The sequence below is a fragment of the Corapipo altera genome, unplaced genomic scaffold (assembly GCF_003945725.1).
Source record: "Corapipo altera isolate COAL_440 unplaced genomic scaffold, ASM394572v1 2, whole genome shotgun sequence".
In the NCBI taxonomy this organism is placed as follows: domain Eukaryota; kingdom Metazoa; phylum Chordata; class Aves; order Passeriformes; family Pipridae; genus Corapipo; species Corapipo altera.
The window spans coordinates 3,375,869-3,397,606 of record NW_020884890.1 but is presented as its reverse complement, the minus strand read 5'-3'; the positions used below and the strand labels follow the sequence as shown (position 1 = coordinate 3,397,606).

The following is a 21,738-nucleotide window of genomic DNA, read 5'->3' as shown; positions in this document are numbered from 1 at the left end:
AGTTGAGTGTTTAGCTATAGAGCAAACTTTGTCTTTTATTGCCATTTGACTGTAAAAATGCATAAGTGCTTCAGTTTTAAATAAGGCTATTACAGACAACCTAAAACATGCCTAATAGAGGAGAAAATTAAAACCTACAATAATAATAATCTTAATATTCTGAAAACATTCGTGTTATAGATGGATGAGGAATTAAATATGAATATAGTTTTTCTACACAAAGCTATACTTATATTATTTTAGAGTGTTTGATAGGTATTTGCAACTTGCCCAGCTACAATGTGACAATATCACATTGCCTCCTTTTCTGACAATATTGACAACTATGGTATTTTTGTCATGATGTTTCCAACATTCAGACAAGAATTGATAGATTTTACTTGCACTGTCCTCACATTTATCTTGTTTTGCATCCTTTTTTGTAAGTTTATTCAACTGTAAAATAAATTGTAATTCTTAAGTGTTATATCTTTAGGTATAGCTTGATTTTTCATTTTGTAATTCAGTACATATTATTTCTGCCCTCACCAGGCTTATGCCCCGGCTCTGTGCTGACCCAGCAGTGCAGGAGCTCAACCTTTGCCATGGCCTGATCAGTGTGTTGCTGGTTAAATCCCTGCACATGGGTCAGTGACTGCTGCCTCCCCTGCTCAAACTTCAGGTCTGAGGGTGACCCTGCTGGGGAGGGGGTGACACCTTCTCCCTGTCACTGCCTGACAAACCACAGCCATTTGTGTGCATGGGGGGCTGGAAGTGGGGTGTCAGGGAAGCAGTGCCAGGCAGGCAGCCTGGGAGAAAAAAAGGGGCTGTGACAGGGAAAGGTGTAGAGGGAACACCCAAGCAGAACCCAAGATAAGGTGATATCAGTATCATATTGCTTCAAAGAGAAGAAAGAAATCCTCCACCAGGCACATCACAATCCTTCTAGCAAAGATGTCATGATGCTGGCAAGCCTTTGGAATTCCCCTCCCTCCACCCCCCATTTACAGTTTCTGAGATTAAATTGTAGTTTCACACTTTAGACCTACAAGTACATTTGAAGTATGAGCACACCACCAGTGAAAAGGGTTAGATACTGGCAAGAACTGGAGGGAATTTTGGTAAACCAATATAAACATTTTAATATCTATGCTTTTCAGTACTAATTATTGGGACTATCAGACTGTTTTAACAAGAGTGCCATTAAATTCTAGACTTTTTGTATGGTATGTTTCCTTTGACCTGTCACAAGATTATGAATTTTTGAAATTCTATTCTTTTGAGTAGAAAGTGTTAAATACAGTAAGATCCGATGCTTGATCTGAGGTTCTCATAACTGGCCTCAGCAATAAACCAAGAATTAATTTACTTAGGTAGATTTCTGCTTCTGATGGTCTCTGTTGTTCCTCTCTAAAGTTCCAACATCTAAATAAGAGACAGCACAAGCTACAGGTGATGTTTCTGTATTTTATCTCTCTGGTTCTCAGGTTCACTTTAAATGGGTAGATATAGTTCTTAAAAGTCATGCATGCATATCTTAGATCCCAAATTGATATTTAATGAAAACAAATGTTGTCAAAGTTTTAGGCAAAGCAAATTAATCTGTAATTGTTTTAATTACTTTGTTTCTTGTGGTCTAATCTTATCTTGTAAAGTTCTCTTTGCTTTCCCAATCAGAGTGGAAATCAAACCTTGCCTAAAGACAGAAAAAAATACTTCAAAATAGGTGGCAACCTTTCAAATTTTCTGCAGTCCAATTAGCACCAATCTAACTTGACTATAATAAGAAAATTGAAATAATTGCCTGAAATAAGTCTATTACTGACACAAAGTACCATAGAAATGAGAAATCTAGGTCTCTGGAATTAGTCACTATGCTATAATAAATCTTTCTAAGATGAAATCAAAAAAACAAGCTCAGTGACCTTATCAGCCCTAGTTTTCTATGCAGCATACTTAGAAAGCTTTTGTTAACAGCTTATTTACTCATAACAGGCTGAATGAGACAACACTTAAATGATGTTAAAAGGACCTTATGCTATTCGAAAGACTAATGTCAATGTGACAAAATGAGTACTTGTTCTTTGCAGTCAGTTGCTAATTTTGAAGCAACATGTTTTTAGAATTGTTACAGGGTTGTTTTAGAATATGATGATTGAATTATACTGTATAAAAACTAATTTATTGGAGATGAAAGACAAATTCTTCTCAAAAATGTCTTCTAAGGAGACTGAAGCATTTACTTATAATTTATTTATTTATTTGTATTTCTATTTGTATTATTTATTTATTTATTTATTTGTATTTATACCATAGTATTTCAAAACATGATAGCTGGTAGAAATTATTACATATCATATTTTTTCAAAATGCATATTCTGCATCTGCCTGTAAGAGGTTTAATATCTGAATTTTTCACCTAATAGTCATCCCAGCTTGATTTTCCTTTTATTATGAGCTGCTATCACATTATTTTCCCATACATCAGTTTGTCTTTACATTGCTTTTGATCCCACATAGCTTGGCTGATGTTTTTTGCTCTGTGTTATTTTCTTGGGTTTTTTCTTGTACAAAAAGTCAGCTAAGAGTCATCTTTTACCATGCTCAATCATAGTCAAGATGGGGTAAGTTTGAATATATATATCTGCCCAAATTTAGATTTTGAAGCTGTAAATAACTAAGTGTTAAGTATCATTCTAGTGTCTTTCCTTAAATTCTCTTGATGATTTATAATTGCTTACAGTTTGATGTTTCTTGAAGTTATAACAGTGAAGACCACTCTTAGATGAAAGGTAATTTTTAAAAAAAGCAAGTGAGTTTAAACACACACACCCCCCCAGTAATTAAACCCCTATAAATTCATATAAATATGGTATTAGGACCTGAAATTAATCTACAAATTGAGAGATATTTCACAAGCATTAATATTTTAATTATCAACTTCTATGATACATAAGGATGCTAGAAAATATTCTTGCTCCTCATTTTCTACTTATTTTAGGATTTAACAGTCTTACACCGGAATTATTTAACAAATAATTAATTTAGTGTCTGTAACTGTAACTGGTTTGAAGTATTTTTGCTCGTGTTTAATTTGTGAAATATTTTTATTCCTAATATTTATGCCATAATTTTTTTTTTTACATTTGTAATTGGCTTCATTATTGGTTATACATATACATATGATATATATACATATATATCATATACATATGATAAATCTTTTAATTGATCTTTTGATTATAATATATATATTATGAAATCTCATGGAATGGTCACAGGTAGTTTTCAATAGTCTTCTAATATTTGATACTAAAATTTACTTCAACAAGAAAACTAGGTGCTGCTGAGTAATTCTGAAAGGACATCTCTCCTTCTCTCTCAGTTCTGTCTTTTTTCAATAGGATATGAAATTTTCAGTTATCATAGAAGGACCTGGTGTTTTGTGTTTCTGTATAATGTATAAATTAGTATACTATGTGTGGTGGGTTGATCTTGGCTGGATGCCAGGTGCCCACCCAGCTGCTCTATCACTCCCCTTCCCAGTCAGACAGGGGAGAGAGTAGGGTGGAAAACAACTCGTGGGTTGGGATAAGGCAGTTTATTAAAAGCAAGACAGAAGCTTGTGTGCGCCAAAAGCGAAGCGAAGCAGAAGATAACAGGGTTTATTCTCTAATTCCCATCAGCAGTGGTGGTTGGCCACTTCCAAGAAGCAGGGCTTCAGCACACATAATGGTTCCTTAGTAGGCAGCCGCTGGAGATAATGAATGTCTGCCTTCCTGCTCCTTACCTCAGGTTTTATATCTGAGCTTCGGTCAGTTTGGGTCAGCTGGCCTTCTTGGGTCCCCTCCCAGGATCTTGCCCTCGATTGAGGAAGGAATGTTACAGTGTAGATGCTGTGCTCAGCAGTAGCCAAAACACCGGTGTGTTATCAACACATTTCTAGCTGCCAATGCAAAGCACAGCACTGTAAGAGCTACTATGGAGAAATGAGCTCAGCTAGACTCAGTACACTATGATAATTTACTTTTTCATTTTTGGGTATGCTCTCAGCAATCAGCTGTTTTTTTATCACACATTTGTTTTTCTTTTCCAGGTAGTACATATTTGACGTCATTGTAGTACAAAATTCTGTGTTTCTTCCTTTCCATCTCTTTTCATACCAGTCACTTCTTATAAATTGATGTCTTGAATTTTTAATCTCCTCAAATTTCTTTATTGTCTCCTACAAACAAAAAAAAAAAAAAAATAGGAAAAAATAAAGAGAAAAAAATCGGTCTATAAAATTATCATATTCCTCAGTCTTTAGCCCTCATGATGAAATAATTTTATATTTGGTATATAGAGTTTTTATATATTTTATAACATATATTTATAAGTTCTATTACATCTTCCTATGAGTCTAATAGGAAGTAAACAAATCAGAATAAGCAATATATTTTCAAAAATCAAATCCAGGGATGGAGATTTCATAACTTGCCTGGGTAACCTGTTCCAATGATTGACCACCCTTTCAGTGAAGAAATTTTTTTCTAATATCTAAACTAAACCTCTTCTGCTACAAATTGAGGCTATCTCCTCTCATCCTGTCACTTATTGTCTGGGAGAAGAGGCCAATCCCCACCTTACTACGACCTTCTTTCAGGTAGTTGTAGAGAGCAATAAAGTCCCAGCTGAGCCTCATTTTCCCCAGGCTAAACAGCCCAGCTCCCTCAACCACTCCTCATCAGATCTGAGCTCCAGACCCTTCACCAGCTTCCTTTCTCTTCTCTGGAGTGAAGGGCCCAAAACTGAACACTGATTCGAAGTGTGGTTAAAAGTCTTGGTGGAAAATGTGAAAATCTCTAGATTAGGATGCAGGTGTGGAATTGTACAAATGAGCTCCAAGAAAAGTTGAGGCACCACCAATTAGCGAAGTGGGTTGGACATAAAATGGGAATTGGAAAAGGCTGTTGAGTTTTCTTTATTAAGATATGAGACAGACTGATCCTTCTCATGAATGGATGATCTGAAGAAGCAGGAGAATAACTGTCTTCTTTTCATCTTAGTGTTACTGTTATTACTCCATACTAGTTCTTCTTACATTTATGACATTTCCTTGCCTCCTACAGCACTCTGACACATAGGGAAGCCCCAGGTTTCCATTAATACATTAACCCCCCAAATGTGGTGTGTGTGAGATACTTTTCCCTTTTCTTTGATGCTTGGAGGCATTATTTCTAGCAAGGTAAGTACAGTCTGTAAAGCAAAACTCCAAGAGGTGTCTTCACATCTCACACCGCCTAAACTATGGAAAACTTTACAGGTGACATTTTAAGAAAAGTCCACGTTCTGTGGTATTATAGTCTGCTTTGCAGAATGTTTAGTTTTATTTAGCAAGATTATTTTAATTAAAAGTTTTCATACTTTGGAAAAGGATTAAAAAAGACAGTTTTCAAATTAAATGGCAGTTATATTGGAAGAGAATGACAGACTGTCTAGTTTACAGTCACAACCAGTTGCCAGCCTTTTTGTGTCTACAATATTACAAATATTTTTGTGTCTACAATATTACAAATTTAGTACATTTTGCTCATGGAAGTAATTTAAATGAAAATGTTTATTCATATCAGAATGGATCAATCTAGTGTTCCTTAGGCATTAGTGTTAGGCATGTATTTGGCCTGATTTTTTCAGTGGATATTAGAATATGGGTGTTGAATTTAAAGAAGAAATTTTAGCATTCTAATGTAGATTATTTTCTATAAAAATTATAAAAAATATTTTGAGTTTGTGCATTTTGGCAAGAACATTTGAAATCCTAATATTGAGGAAGTTATTTTCTTTGTTAGAACTGATACTTAAAAATTACTTTTTAAAATATTTTTTTAATTTAATTATTTTTCTGTGTTATATGTATTCACTTCCATCTTTAAACCTATTGTACCATCATTACTGTAATAATTATAGTCTGTATTCACCACAAATCTCACAAATTCTTTTTAGGGTAGGAAATGGACCTTTACTCTCTACATGTCTGAAACTTTCACTAAAGGTCCATTTTTCCTCTTAATATTGCCTTCATAGTAAGGGTAGAATATGGAGATATCATTAAAAGGCATTCCAATTCTTTCCAACAGATTCAGTCTTACTTCGGAGAATCTAATTATATGTCCTTGCTTTTTTATAATGCTGCAGAATACAATGCTGTAGAGCTGTCCTCAACATTCAGATACAAGAAAAGTAATCATTTTCATAGTTGAAAGTAAAGTGAATTTGAAGTGTATTATTCTGGCACCCTGGCAATGTTTTTGAAGCTTCTTGATAAGGGAAGATTGAGAACTTTTTGCCTTATTACTGACTTACAAGGAGAATTACCTCTTTGATAGTTAGATCTGCTATAGCACAAGAGATGAACTTGGCTTCTTTCTTCTTGAATTAAGATATTGTTCACAAAAAATATGTTCACAAAATATCTTTTTCTGAAATTTTTAAGTTCTTGTTTTTAGTGATATCAAATAAGACACCAGTGATTCTGAGAGTGTGACACTAAACAAAAAAGAGGATCCAAGGAGCATGAAAGAGCAGACCTCTTTACTGAATCCTTGCATGCCACAGGGGATAAACAGGTTTCAGAACTGTCTTCTGATTTGTACCAATATAGAGCTTAGCATGGTGCACGTGCCACTGCACCAAGATTTGGTCAAACACAGAATTGCACAGCAGCCCTTCTAAGTTCATTTTTCTAGAGTACCGGCCAAGTCCAATCTCCTGTGTGCACGTTCTGCTAGAGCATGACAACAGTGCTCAAGGGCTGCTGAGACTAACACCACAGACTTCAAAAAGGAATTGGGATGTTTTATTTTCTCTGGCTCATTTAGGAAGCTGAAAGTATATTGTGAAAAAAGCAATTTCCTTAAGTGTACAAAATATTTTTATGTACCTAACATTCATATTAACGTGAATATTACACTATTGATCTCCACTAAATAAAAATATTTCCCATTATCTTAAAGTACCTCTTTTTGTAGCATGCTAATAGACTTATTGCAAATGCCAGAATTTGATATTTGGTTGTATACATGGACTAGACAAAGGTTCCAGTATTTCTCTGGAATGTTGTTCACTCCTTCCTGTAAAAAGCTGATTTTACCTTAAGCATTCCTTTTTTTCTCATCCATACCTCCGCTGGCCCACACATCTCAAAAATCTGTAGAATTATCAGTAGTATAGTGATAGCATTATCAGTAGTATACTGATTTGAGCTGGCTAGAGCTAAATTTCTCCATGATATCTAGTAAGGAGCTGTGTCTTGGATTTGTGCTGAAAACAGTGCTGATAAAACATAAGTGTTTTAGTTATTGCTGAAGAGCGCTTACACAGAGTCAAGAGCTTTACTGCTCCTCACTCCACCCCACCAGTGAGGCGGCTGGGGATGCACAAGAAGTTGGGATGAGATACAGCCGGGACAGCTGATCCAAACTGATATAAGAGTTATAAGATATAAGAGATATAAGAGGAAACAGAGAATCACAGAACGGGTAAAGTTGGAAGGGACCACAGTGGGTCATCTGGTCCAAACTCCCTGCTCAAGCAGGGTTATCCTAGAGCACGTTGCACGGGACTGTGCCCAGGTGGTTCTCGAATCTCTCCAGTGAGGGAGACTCCATAACCTCTCTGGGCAATCTGTTCCAGTGCACACTCACTCTCACAGAAAAGAAGTTCTTCCTCATATTCAGGTGGAGCTTCCTGTACATCAGTTTCTGCCCATTGCCTTTTGTCCTATTGCTTGGCACTGAGAAGAGCCTTGATCCATCCTCTTGACACCCTCCCTTCAGATACTTACTTGCATTGATGAGGTCCCCTCTGAACCATCTCTTTTCAAGGCTGAAAATATCCAGCTGCCTCAGCCTGCCCTCATAAGAGAGATGTTCCAGCCCCTTATTTATCTTCATAGCCCTCTCCTGGACTCGCTCCAGAAGCTCCGTGTCTCTCTTGTACTGAGAACCCCAGAGCTGAATACAGTACTCCATATGGCTTTACTAGGGCTGAGTAGAGGAACTGGATCTGCCCATACTGTATGGCTTCATGCTCAGGATGTAAAACTGGGGAAGAAGGAGGAAGCAGGGGTACGTTCACACCAATACCATTCATTTTCCAGGTAACTATTAAACATGATGGAGCCCTGCTTTCCTGGAGATGGCTGAACACCCGCCTGCCCATAGGAAGCAGACGATAAATTCCTTGTTTTGCTTTTCTTACATGCATGGCTTTTGCTTTGCATATTAAACTGTCATCTCAGCCCCTGAATTTTCTCACTTTTCCCTTTTGTTTCTTCTCTCCATGCCATGGGGGTGCATAACTGGCTGTGCGGTGCTTAGCTGTCTACCAAGCAGTGGGCTGTAACTGCTTACAGAGAGACCTGTGCACACTGTTTGCCAATTAGTATTTTGAGAAGTTTTGATGGAAGTTGTGCCACTTACTTATAAGCATAAAAGTGCACCATCATATCTCTCATAGTGAATGTCTTCAAAAACATTTCAAAGAATTTTTTCTTACATCATTTATCAAAAGCCCCTGCATTTCAATTTCATTTTGAGAAAATAAATATTACAGTTAGATCACAACCAAGACGCATCTCATTTTAGTTCTATATTCGTTTTGGAGGAAACCTGTGTTATTCAACTTTATGATCACAATGTAATAAAGTTAATCTTGAAATTTCAATTTCTCCATTTCTTGCCAGCTGGTCCTGAAAACCTTCTCGCCCTACCATAATTACAGATGTCATTATTTTATATTTATAATTTATCATTATATATTTCAATATAACCCTAATTTTTGGCATTTAAACCTATAGGTAATTACAATTGGATAATCTTTACCGGTAAATATATCGAACTATATGAACAATCCATGTAAATAAAAGAAATTTTTCTGGAATTATTAATAAATAAACTTGGTTAGAGTTTAGAATTTAAAGCTTAGTTGCATTTTCTGGTTTTTTTTAAACAGGTGATAGATGTGAAGTAAACATAGATGAATGTATGTCTTCTCCTTGCCTCAACAATGGAAGTTGCATTGATGGCATCAGTTCCTATAGGTGTCACTGTAAGAGAGGTTTCACTGGACAAAACTGTGAGATAAATGTTAATGAATGCTTGCCAGATCCTTGTCTTCATGGAAGGTGCCTATTTTTATTTAACTATTATTACCTCCAAGTAATGCACCTAACTAGCAATATTTAAGATTTAATGATATGGGAAGGTTGATAAATATACTTTTAATTATGTTCTTCCATAAAGTAAGAGTACAAGCACACTTAAAGACGACAGATGTTGCCTGCTTAAGCTAATGTAATATACTGTTACATTATCTCAGTTTCTCTTTCATTTTTGTTCATTGGCATAAACCAGTATTCAGTATATGTGGATTAATTAGTTTAATATACTTAAAAGTGAATCTTTAGCTGTTACAAGCCAACAGGTTGAAACGGGAAGATGTCTTTTAATATAATAACCAGTATCCTTACAAAATGCCTCAGCATCCATAATACACACATTTTAAATCCATTACTAAAACTAATTAAATTACCATGGATTTCAGTGAGTTATGTCAGACCACTATTTTGAAATTTATGAAATGTTATTACTAGTGCCGAATATGGAATTACATAGCTTCATCTGAATAACACTGTTTTGTATTTCAGATGTATAGATCTCATTGATGGGTATCAATGCTCTTGTGAAGCAGGATGGACCAGCTCAAGATGTGAGATAAATATTAATGTATGTCTTAATTATTTTTTTTTTAATTATAGAAGAAAGGGTAATATGTCACTTGAAACTTATTTTTATTTAGTTGTCCTCTGAAGTCAGTTTATTGAAAATGCATGACAGAAATTCAGTTTTTTAAAATCCATTCTGAAAAGCTCATTATTTGTTGTTTATATGACACTGCATTAGAAAAGATCATTGAAAAAATGTCTAAAGAAGTCTAAATGTGCAGTGTGAATGATAAATCTGAAAAGCCACAGCAAGCTAAGCCAACATTACCTGAAAATCATTTTTCCATGAGTTTGGGATAGATAAGGTAATTACCTAGTTTGCACTGTGAGTCCCACTTGATGTAGCTTAGCTGTATATTTGAATAATGAACATCAAAGTGCAACGTTCTACATTGAAAGTTATCATGACTTGCCTTAAAATTTCAAAATCCAGGCAACTATAGAATTCTATGATACAAAACCATGGTGTACTAAATATATTGCCCACTTTCTCCTCTGAAGTTCATTAATATTTTGTGTTAACATGTGGACAAGAAGGCATCCATATATCCAAGTCTGTGCTGTGTAGATTCCCATGGTCAGCAAACTTGTAGAAGGTGACTACATCTGGCAGAACACTGAATAGTCCTTACAATATTGACCACACTTTGCAGAAAGTATTGAACTGATTTAGACTTTTTCAGATTTTTTGTCAGAGTTTGATCAATCTTGGGATATGATCCTTTTAAATGTATTTGGTCTCATGAGAAAGTCTGGCATGAAATCTGCCTCCCATGTGGGCTATCTGGCTTCTAATATTGTGCTTCTGAATCATCAAAAAACATTCCAAAATGTTATATGAACTTCTTTTTAGCTTGTGTATGAATGCAGGTACCTTTCATAATTTTTTATTTACAGCTTAAAGTACTAGATAACTAAAAATATCTCATATTATGTAAAGAAAGTATGGTCTATAATTCTTCCGTTGAAAATGCATGAAAGTCTCACACAGGGAATAAATCTAGCTGAAATATTAGTTTCCAACTCCCTTTACAGAAAGGAAAAGTCAGAAAATAAGTATTTCAGCTCTACAGAGTGTGCATCATGATATGATATTACAAATCTGTATGATTATCAGCTGTTGCCAATGCTAATACAGAATACTCTTGGGTAATATTTTCTGTAGCAACATCCGTGATTTACACTTTTCTCCATTTTAAGAGAATGAGAGATTAAATGACCTGTAGACAACTTCATAAAATTATATTCAAAAAATAACCATATTTCAAACTTAGGTGTTTGAAAATGCATAGATTAGAAATTCATAGGAATTACGAAACAATATACATATACCTTTGACAGATAAGTCTGTCAGAGTGATGGCTTCATCTTTTGATAATCATTCTATTTGCATGCAGTGTGATTCCCAGATTAGACTATGCTGCAAATGTCATATTTTAAAGACTCTAACACTGTATTCATCCTACTCAGACATATATCATGCCTATGCAACTCTTACAGTGATCAGCTAGGCTTTCTGACTATGTAAGGGTGTGCATATCTTGAAAATCATGGCAGGCTTATGCTCTGTAATTGTTTTATTTTAGATTAAATTCGGCCACTTCCTTTATTTTGAAATATGGTCATAACTTAATCCATATAAACACATATATATGTATTCTTCACTTGAAGGTACATTTCTTTGTATCAACAGCTATGCAAATTCATTGTGTGTAGGTGCCAAGGTTTTGTTTAGAAGGGGGGCTGCAGGAGTGGCCTCTGTGATAATGGTCCAGGGGTGGCCTTGTGCTGGAAACAACCCATTTGAGTCAGCTCCAACCAACCTACTGCAGGGTACAGCTGAGCCACTCACTCAAGATGGTGGCACATTTGTAGAAACATATTTAAGAAAGAGTAGAAAACTGCCCAGCAGAGAGAGGAGACCTTAGCAGTATCAAAGGTCATTGAAGAAGGAGAGGTAAGAGGTGCCCTGGACACTGCAACAGAGATTGTAGGAGCTGTAGCCCCTGGAGAAAATGATGGTGGAGCAGGTATTTGCCAGTAGTCTATGGAGAGGACCATGCCAGAGCAGACATCTGCACTGAATCCCATGGGAGACTCCATGCTGCAGTATGCAGACATGCCCTGAAAGAACCGCAGCCCATTAAGTGCCCACACACGAGCAGGGTCTAGGCAGAAACCATGACCCACAGAGAGGAGCCTATGCAGGAGCAATCTTACCCTACATCACAGGAAGAGGACCACACTGAAGCAGGGGAATACTATGAGAAGGAAGGATTAGCTGAGAAGAGCTGGTGCAAACAACAACTCCCCTTTCTCGCTCTGTCTGCACTTCTCAGGGTAAAATGAGGAGGCAGAAAACTTTGAAATAGAGACATGAAGTTGAGCCTGGGAAGAAGTGAGGTGTAGTTTTAGGTTTTGTTTCTGCTTCTCACTGTCTCAAAATCTATTTCTAGTTACAATAACTTAAATTATTATTTAACCCAAGTCAAGTCTGTTTTGCCTGTGACAGTAAATGGTAACTGATCTCTCTGTCCTTATCAGTCTAGGAGCTTTGAAACCTTATTTTCTTTCCTTGTCATATAGGAGGAGGGAGAAAATGGCTGGGTGGTCATGGCAGAGTCAGGCAAGGTCAGCAACTAAGGTGATTCAAAGAACCAATTTAAAAATGAAATACATTTGTGTGTGTATATGTATTTCCCTAGACATACTTGGATTTATTTTTTCTACTTTTTTCTGTTGGATTTTTTCAGCTTTACCTATGCTGCAATATAGTTTGCAAGAAAATAAACTTCAAAACTTTCTCAGGTTGTCTAATACTTTTAGGAAAAAAATAAGCACTTTATAATTATAGCCTATAATTTTTCATATCTAATATGGAACGTGGATATTGAAACTTTCCTATCTTCTACATTTTTCATTGCTTTTTCATTTATAGAATTCACTCAAGAAAAAGTAACAAAAAATATATGCTTTATATGAATCAATTTCAATACACATGATTTCCTTTGACATTACCATATTTTTGAAAGGGTAAAATGAATTTACATAACTGAAAATTGATCTTTTCTCTCAGATAGATTGCCAATATGTGCAGTAATAGCAATTACGGTTAGAAATAGAAACTTTGTTGGGTGGGTTTTTTCTTTGCTATGACTGATAAGCATCATTGATAATTGTTCTTCTTGCATGCTCAGTTAAGGCCATCTCATCCTGTCAAAAAGGGAGCAAAAAGCATTTTGAGTCTTTACACAGGAGGATATTTAACTTGTTGGTGCTTCTGCTTGCATCTAATAGAAAGCTGTAATCAGACCGTCCCAGAGTTGTTTTATTTTATCTGGTTTTACTGATCTTTTCTCTCTATTTTCGTAATAGATAGGATTAAGGGGGAAATCAGGAAAATCAACCAATTTTCAGCACAAAGGCACCACAGCTTATACAAAGGCAGAGAACAATATGCTGCTACTCTAAGCAAATAAGCAATTATTCATCAGAATTGGCCAGATTGCACAGAAGACATGAGACGTGACAGCGATATAATTATCTGTGATTTGATTCGGAAGAACAGTAGGATTCATCTTGCCTAACTTGAGATGTCTTTGTGAAAGCTAGCTGTCTGTGCACTTATTATAGTCAATGAAAACGTGGTGAATATTCAGAGCAATCTGCAGAGCTGTTCAGCTGATTTTGAATTGGACACCTGCATTTCCTTAGTGAGTCTAAACTTCACTCACTGGGTCTTCATGGACTATTTTTAAGTAAGCCAGAAAGTGGTATCTCCTCCCCAGAATTCTCTCTGTATAGATGTAGAATATATTTGTATAACAAACATCAGTGTGTGTATTAAGAGCCTCAGATGAGCTGGATGCTTGTTTGTGCCTCTGTGGGATTTCTCTACACTCCAGTATTTTTACCTGTTGCTAACTAGTTCAAGGAGTGTTGAGTAAGGTAAGTAGTTTCTTGAAAGAAGCTAAACTAATATAAACTTTCAAAAATTAATGTGACTTATGCTCAAGATGCAGATAGGTAAATCTAACAGCAGGAGGAGAGGGAGATACCCACTTTATTCTGCAAAGTACAGCATCTGTGATTACATACCCTTGGGAAAATTTCAGTGTCTGTAACACTTCAGGGACCTCCAGGCCTTGAGATTCAAGTTTATTTTAAGGAAGAGTGACTGAATTGAAGACTTTTAAATAGAAAGTAGTTAAAAAGATAAATTAGAGATGAAGAGAAATAAATAAGACCTACAAGAATGTTGCAGAGGAATTTCACTTTCAAAGTGCTAAGCTCTCTGAGAACATTCCACTGACAGTCATATTTCTGATCCCTTACGTTAGAAAATCCTATCAACTGATATCATAGTATGCTCTTGCATCAAGGGTGTTCTAGCAAGAGAGACTATCCTAAAAACTAGGACTATGAAATTATTATATTTAATTTCAGGAAAAGGAACTATGTAAAAGTGAGGACCAGAAGAAACTAACAAGCATATTAAGGGCTATTATACAAATAATGTTAAAAGCCCAGGTAAAATGTGTGCTACGACTGAAGAATACAAAGTGGTCCAAAGCCCTTGATTGGATTAAGAAGGAAACTTAAGTCTGTCACAAGGAAAAATTGTCATTTTAAGAAATAGAAAGCTTTTCCATGTGGAAATAACAGAGAAGTCCATTAAACATGTTAATTCAAATGTTAGCAGGAAATTCAAAAAGCTAAAATAAAAACTGGAAAATACCTTGTAAAGACCACTCTAACTTGCAAAAAACTCTTCACACCTATCAAAACCGGGAAGTCAGGTAGGGAATTGTTGGCATTGCTTGATGGTCAAAGTGTAAAATTGGCACTCAGATGGGGTAAGGCCGTAGCAAGAGAAGTTCAGTGAGTCCTTTGCGTTTCCAGTGAGGAATGCCAGAAGGACCTCACAAAAGGGAAGAGTGAAGAGGTGTCAGATAAGCTTCAGTGTAAAGAAATGTTCTAGAAGGAAAAAACCTCATACAGCTGAATTCAATTGTCAATTGCAACTCAGGAAGAACACTTTGAACAACCACTGACAGTTCTCTGAAGTCGTTGTCTCAACATCACAGTGCAGAACAGGAAAAAAACTAACTCTGGGCGTGATTATGAAGAGTACAGGGCACAAGACAGAGGGAATGATTTCTCTTCTATGTAAAACCCAGGTGGGCTCACATATTGGGTACTGTGCACAGTTCTGGACCTTGCATCACAGGGAACATGTAGTAGAGTTAGAGAAGCTACAGAGAGTAACAAATATTATATTTATTGAATAGCCTTGTAAGGAGATATTTTAAATCGATGAAACTATTCCCTCTGAAGAGGAGAAAACTGAAGGGAGTGTAATTAAGGTTTAGAAAACAATTGCAGTGATAGATAAACTTAAATGGAAAACTTCTTCCCCAAATTCTGTAATAAAATAATTGGAGGGACATGATAAAAATAAGTAGAGAAACGTTTGGAAGAAATCAAACTATTTTCTTTCACAGGAAGCAGAGAATCCCTAGAACTTGATGTTCCAAAAGGCTGGGGAGGTAGCTGATCTCCTAGCAGGTTCAGAAAAATTAGGCAAGTCACGGACAACAGGTCCATAAATGAATGATAAATGAACCTGTCAGGGGAGTACAGTTTATCATGTCTGATTAGACAGTTCTGCTTGCTGGGAGGATGATGGTAGAAAATGGCAAAGTTCACATGATTTTGTTTAAGTGGCTTACTCTGCACTACCACTATAGGCAGAATACTGGACCAGATGGAACACTGGTCTGATGCAGTATGTTCCTGTCCTGTATCATTGTCTAAATATTAGGTTTATTTTAATTATTTTTCTCCTGTCCTTGTGTTAATAATATAAAATTTCCGTGCAAAATATTTTTATCATTTTGAACTTCTTTTGAATTGAAATACGTTGGATAAAACCAATATTCTGAAATATGGACACAAGTTTTCCCAGTTCATTGCTCAAGATGTTGTATATATATTTAATCAACCAAAACAAAAAACTTTGGGAAGTTAAAAATTAAACAATGTAGATACATGATTATATCAACCAAAAAAAAAAAAATAGAAAAAATACTCTAATAATTTTACTCATTAGAAAAATAAAAATTATTTATAGTTTTGTTAAACATAAAATGGAAATAATCTGGAGCATTCATCTCAAGCTCTTAATATAAATCTCGTACTTTTATATGGCATCAATACTATTGAGATTTAACCCAAAGTAAGAATGCACTTCAAACTCCCATGTGAATGGAAAAGTCCATAAGCTAGCAAATCACAGAGTTTAAAGTGCTACTATAAACTTAGCAAGGGAAATCTGGGCCACTTGGTATCTTAATAGCAGCTGTAATTATATCAGATGTTTGCACTCATGATAAATGAATGGAAATTAATGGAAACAGGACTCTTTAAGGCATCTTTCTTTTGTGCTGCAATATATATATTTGAATTCTTTTCTCTTTCTTTTCAACTCCATCAAATTCAAGTTTTAAATTTCTGTTTGGTTCTACTTTCTACAAGGCAGTGACTTTCCCCTAGGATCCAGTTTTCTCACAAGTATCAGGATGCTCCCTTTCACTTCCTTAAGTGATGTTTTTTCTGCTTCAAGTCTTCCCCCACAGTTAATCACTTCATAGTTTGGTACAAAGAAATCAAACAGCAAATGGCACTTTGGACTTTATGTAATTGGTATTCACAGGAAATTAGACTTAATAATGCACCACATAAAAGTATTTTAAAGATAAATCTGTATAAAGCTTAAGTGTATTCCTGATAGATTCCTTGCCCCCCGCCACTTCCTCACAGTGGATTTGTACGAGTTATTTATGTTGAGAATTAGTCCACTTTATAATTACCTTTTTGATACAAAACAAAACTTCACTTAAATAAAAATATCTCTATCATTACAATTTTTTTTCCTTAAATTTCTTCTATAGAAATAAATTTCAAAGTATTGTTAGAAATCATTTTCGATTTCTAATCAGCATTTCCAAGAAGGACTAATGAAAAATAGTCTTTTCTGTAGAAAAAGATAAAAAACTCCACTAACTTCTAAAATACACTTCTAGATTTTGTTTTAAGAAACAGTGTTGAACTTACACATTATTTGGAAAAATAATGGATTTTCACTTTTGTTATTAATTTGCTAAAATGTGTTCCCTTATAATTGTTTCAAGCGATGTATTGTGACTTTGGGGATGATATGAGACATGTAGAAAGTTGGGCTTTCTTAGGCAGAATAACCTCACTTCCAAAGACAGATGTCAGTATGGACCCACACATTTGGAGAGGGAACAGTATGCCTTGAGCAAAGTGCTATGCTTTTCTAGGTCACTTGCTAGAGTCCAGATTTCAGAACAATTCCCTGCTAGCAGAACCAGTGAACTGTGCCATGCCAGGTGGACTCTAATGGACAGTCATTTTCTTCCTAGTACTAACAAGATTTACTACACCATGACATTCAGAGAACAGGACATACAGAGAAGAAATAATAAATTATTGTGCTTTAATAAATGTAGTGGATCTTGTATAGCATTGTTTGAACTAAGGATTCTTAAGGAAATCTACCCTTAAAAGAGCTGCATACCTAGAAATCTCAATATTCTTTCACTTTTTTACCTTTACCGAAGCAATTTTTAAATTGCTTTGCTATGATAAGAAAATCAGTAAGGGCTTATATGTACTGTAAAAAATAATTTACTAAAAATAAAGCCATAAAATCACCATTCTGTTCTCCTATCAGAAGTCTGTATATTCCATTCATTTACAGCTCCATGGAAATTAATACTTGTATTTATTTGCCTAAAGTATATCTTTTAGAGATGCATCAAGTCTTTATTTTAAAACATAAGGGGTTGGAAATCTTTTGATAGTTTTACAGTGACTGACTCCCTGTAGTAAAGTTGGAACTTATCTCTCACTGGATATATCTGGATTTTGGGGAATCAAGCGGTCATGTTTGTACTGACTTTCTCCAGGAGTTAAATACTCAATATGTAATATTCTTGTGAAAGTATCTGTTCACTGCCATTATCTCTCCCTCTCTCTCAATTTTTTTTGGTGCTAACCTAAACCTAGGAACACTCATAGAGCCATCAAGAGTTATGGAACTTCTTATAGCAAAGAACTCACACTGATTATTTCTTTTAACAGCTAGAAACAGATCTGTACTCCATGAATTTGTCTAATAATTTTAACCTGTATATGTTATTTATGTTTTCAGTGGTATCATGTGAAAATTATATACATGATGTAATGCTTTTGAAAAAAAATTCTGTCATAAAAATTCTGTTAAGTGTTATTTTTCTTAGATTTTACTTACTGTAAAGTATTCTAGCTAGTACCTAAATCATGTTATAGGCTACATTTTTTGACATCCTTTGCAATAAACAGATCCTAGAACTTGGCACAATGTTTCAGTTTCCCCTAACCATAAAAAGAGAAATAATTACCTGTCTAAGTGTAAGTCATAGTTCCCCTCTCTGAAGACTTAAGGGTAGCATCAGCAATTTTTTCCATAGCATTGCAATGGGAGTTCATGTTGATAGCTTGTCCATTATAATTTTTAAATCTTTTCCAAGGTCATTGCCTGTTAACAATACATAAACTCAAAGGATTCCTTGTTAGCTCAAATCAAGAAAAGTGTATGCTTCACAGAAAGAAAACCAAACTCAGAATAAAAAATGCCTACTGAAAGGGACCCATGCTGCTTTACTGTTAGGAGATGAGATATGAGAAAACTCAAAAGATATTTGTCTGAGAACAAAGTATGTCAGACTGGTGAAGAGTTGATAAAAACTCTATACAAATGATTACAATTGTGTCATTTCTATTTTGTTAAATCATTTAATTTCTTTACAAAGGAGATTATTGAAGCTGTCTGCATTATAAAATATGAGCTGCGAAGGTGAACACTGGTATGCTGTATAGCGTGAGTACTGGGCACCATCTACAGTTGTAATGATGGGTAAGCAATAAGCAGAGAACCCCAATTAAATTTAATAAGGGGCACCTTTTTTTTTCTTTTTGTGACAGTGGAACAAACAAACCCCTCTAGAAGAGGAAGAACCTGATTAAGCCTTAGAAGTAGTTCTTCTGTCCTTCTCTTTCCTTGTATATGGGTGGTGGTAGCCCTGGTTTGACTGAAGCTGCTTTTGGATGGAACAAACTAGAAAACAGGAAGGGAAAAGATGGAGGGCAATGATGGTTGCAGGAAAACCTAGGAAATACATCTCTGTTTGAACAGGTTACTTGCTCTGATAGGCCAGAAGAGAAAGTTTTACACCCTATGAATACCCAGGTGTGGTGAGTTCACTTTATCTAGCTGCCAGATGCCCACCCAATCAGTAATTGTGATACTCCTATATATCAACAAATTTGCATTTTGGAAGGACTAAAATGACCCATCTTTGTGAATACTATTTTTGTAATTTTCATTTTCCTTAGTTATTTGAAGGCAGTTTTCCTTTGAATAACTGATCAGATCACTTCTAGGTGAGAAAAGATTAAAAGATTTCTCATTAGGTTGGGAACTGAGCACCAGAGGTGACCAATAAAATATTTTGCTCCTACTGTACTGGAGAAGAGAGACTATTTCTAGGACTGTGAGTTCCTGCAATTGTTGCTCTTATTTGGCGACTGTCTGGTTAGAGGTCATAGTTAAGATTCAATCTCTCATTATATAAAGAAAGACAAAATAGAAATAGCATTGGTGTTTAGGTGAGCTTATCTTCAGAGAGTCAGGGTAGCTGGGAATTTTCTGTAAAGCCAGCTACTCCCAGCTGTCAAGCTGTAAAATCAGTCTCTGGTAGGATGCAAGATAGGCAGGACTCGGTAACGACTGTGTTGCAACTTTACTTTGTCGTCTCATGTTCTTGTTCCTTAGACTACAAACTACAGCATTTGGTGGTAGTGTGGTAGCTCATCAACTTTGGTATAAATTTATTTGTGGTATTTTTAACATAGTTGTCTCTGTGAACTGAAACAATTTCCTTGAATTAAGAGCAATGCAGACCAGCACTTCTCTGGTAGCAGTGTACTTTAGTTTTTTGTAGGTCTAATGTTTAACTTTTAACTGCATCACATCAAAATATACTGGAAAGTGATAAGTGTGTTTTCTTTCGTAAAGAATGTCTGAGGTTTATGTTACTGAAAAAAATAATTACAGTAAGTAGTTTTGTAAAATTTTACAAGGACAATAGATTTCATGGAAGAGAATAAAAAGGTTTTGCATTAAGTTTGCAACTCGGTATGACTGCGACTTAGCTATTTTGATGATTTTGGTATTTTTTGAACTTTAACTTTTGAATCATAGTCAGATAAAAATTTGATCTCTTAGTTGATAGATATTTAATTTATTCTGCTAATGAGTAGATCTATAAAACAAAAGTCAGAGTCATGGATCCAAGTGAATACAAATTAAGAAGACTAGACAAGTTACCGAAATAAAAAAAAAAGTCAGAGAGTTGGAACTGCGAATTGAGATTTTTTTTATAAGCAAAAAAACCCACTTATGCCTGTCAACAACAAATGTAATTAATATAGCACAAGACTACTTCTATAACAGAGTTTTTGGCAGTCTGTAGGACTATCTCCATCTTCCTGTGGGATGTATAATTCAAATAGTTTATGTAATGCTCACTAATAAATCATCCTATATCCATCCAGCTGGAGAGCTTATAGGAAAATAAGTTGTTTTCTCACAGTTCCCCATTGATATCTGAATTTACATTCTGTCAAAAGCAACAGTAGTACCTGCAGGAAATCTGAGTGCCCTTGGATATCCTTAAAGAATTAAACCTTCTAAAGTTACAGTAGTGTGAGAATAAATTTAAAATACTGGATTTAGCTAGACTATTTGGGTTGCATTTGCAAAATACAACTCCTTTGGGATAGAGGTAAAAACTAGGTTTCTGTGCTCAAGGGTAAACCCACATTTTTTGCACTGACAATTGCACTAACTAAACCCTCCTGTAATTCTGGAAAAATATTAACTTGCTGCTACTTTGCATGGTTTGAATGTGATGATTTTTACGCTAGTTTTATCAGAGGAAGATTTTATTATGTGAACAGGTAAACATTTCTAAATGTTTCTATTTGCAATATTATGTATTACTTGACAATGAGACAGCATTTATCAGGAAATACTGATAAAAGGATTGTGTGCATTGGTTTATATGAGTAATTCTTTATTCTGTCTAAAATTACCTAACTAATGTGGGGATTTTTTCACAGTAATAGACCCTACTGTAAAAGATTAAACAGATTAATTGTATAAATTTTGTGTCAAAAACACGCTTTAAAATTTTAAAACAGGAATAACATACTTACAGCTGAATGACTCCTTATATAAAGTATATTTGCATTTCTGCAAGATTAATGAGTGGGAACAAGTATAGTTTCAAGAATGAGTATGAGTTGTAATCAAAGTATCTCTCTGTTAAAAAAATGCCTTAAATCAGAGATTTTGGTTCATCAGACAATAAAAGAAGTCCAAAATCTTTTTTAATCTCCAGATTCAGTCTCGCACTTGCTATTGAGATGAGTAAGTAATGTGTTTTAAAGCTGTATAGTCAATGTATTATTATTTCTCTCCTCAGGAATGTGAATCTACTCCCTGCATTAACGGAGGTTCTTGTCAAGATGCAGTCAATGCCTTTGTTTGTACTTGCCTGAGTGGGTACACTGGCAGGTTTTGTGAAGTCGATGTTGATGTTTGCAATGAGCCTACACTAACCTCAGTTCTGTGTTACAATGGAGGTGTATGTGTTGATGGACCTGGAAGAACTTTTCATTGCAGGTTAGTATGAATACTGTCATATAATTGCCTTAATTATAACAGATTGATTTTCTAAGATTTCAGGGCAGTACTGATACTATGTGTAGTACATGAACTCAAATGGCTTTGGTGCTCAGTCTAGTTCTCAAAAATATTGTTATCTTAAATCATTCACTGTTTAACATGAGACACTTTTACC

The 21,738-nt window shown here is 35.2% G+C and overlaps 1 protein-coding gene across 1 annotated transcript in view; it reads left to right on the top strand.

The window, feature by feature from the left end:
* EYS (eyes shut homolog) overlaps positions 1 to 21,738 on the top strand; it is an 853,574-nt gene that overhangs the window by 410,430 nt on the left and 421,406 nt on the right. The window contains exons 28-30 of the mRNA XM_027644956.1: positions 8,974 to 9,145; positions 9,668 to 9,746; positions 21,361 to 21,560. Coding sequence (XP_027500757.1) covers positions 8,974 to 9,145; positions 9,668 to 9,746; positions 21,361 to 21,560 — 451 coding nt within the window. The remainder of the gene's footprint in view (positions 1 to 8,973; positions 9,146 to 9,667; positions 9,747 to 21,360; positions 21,561 to 21,738) is intronic.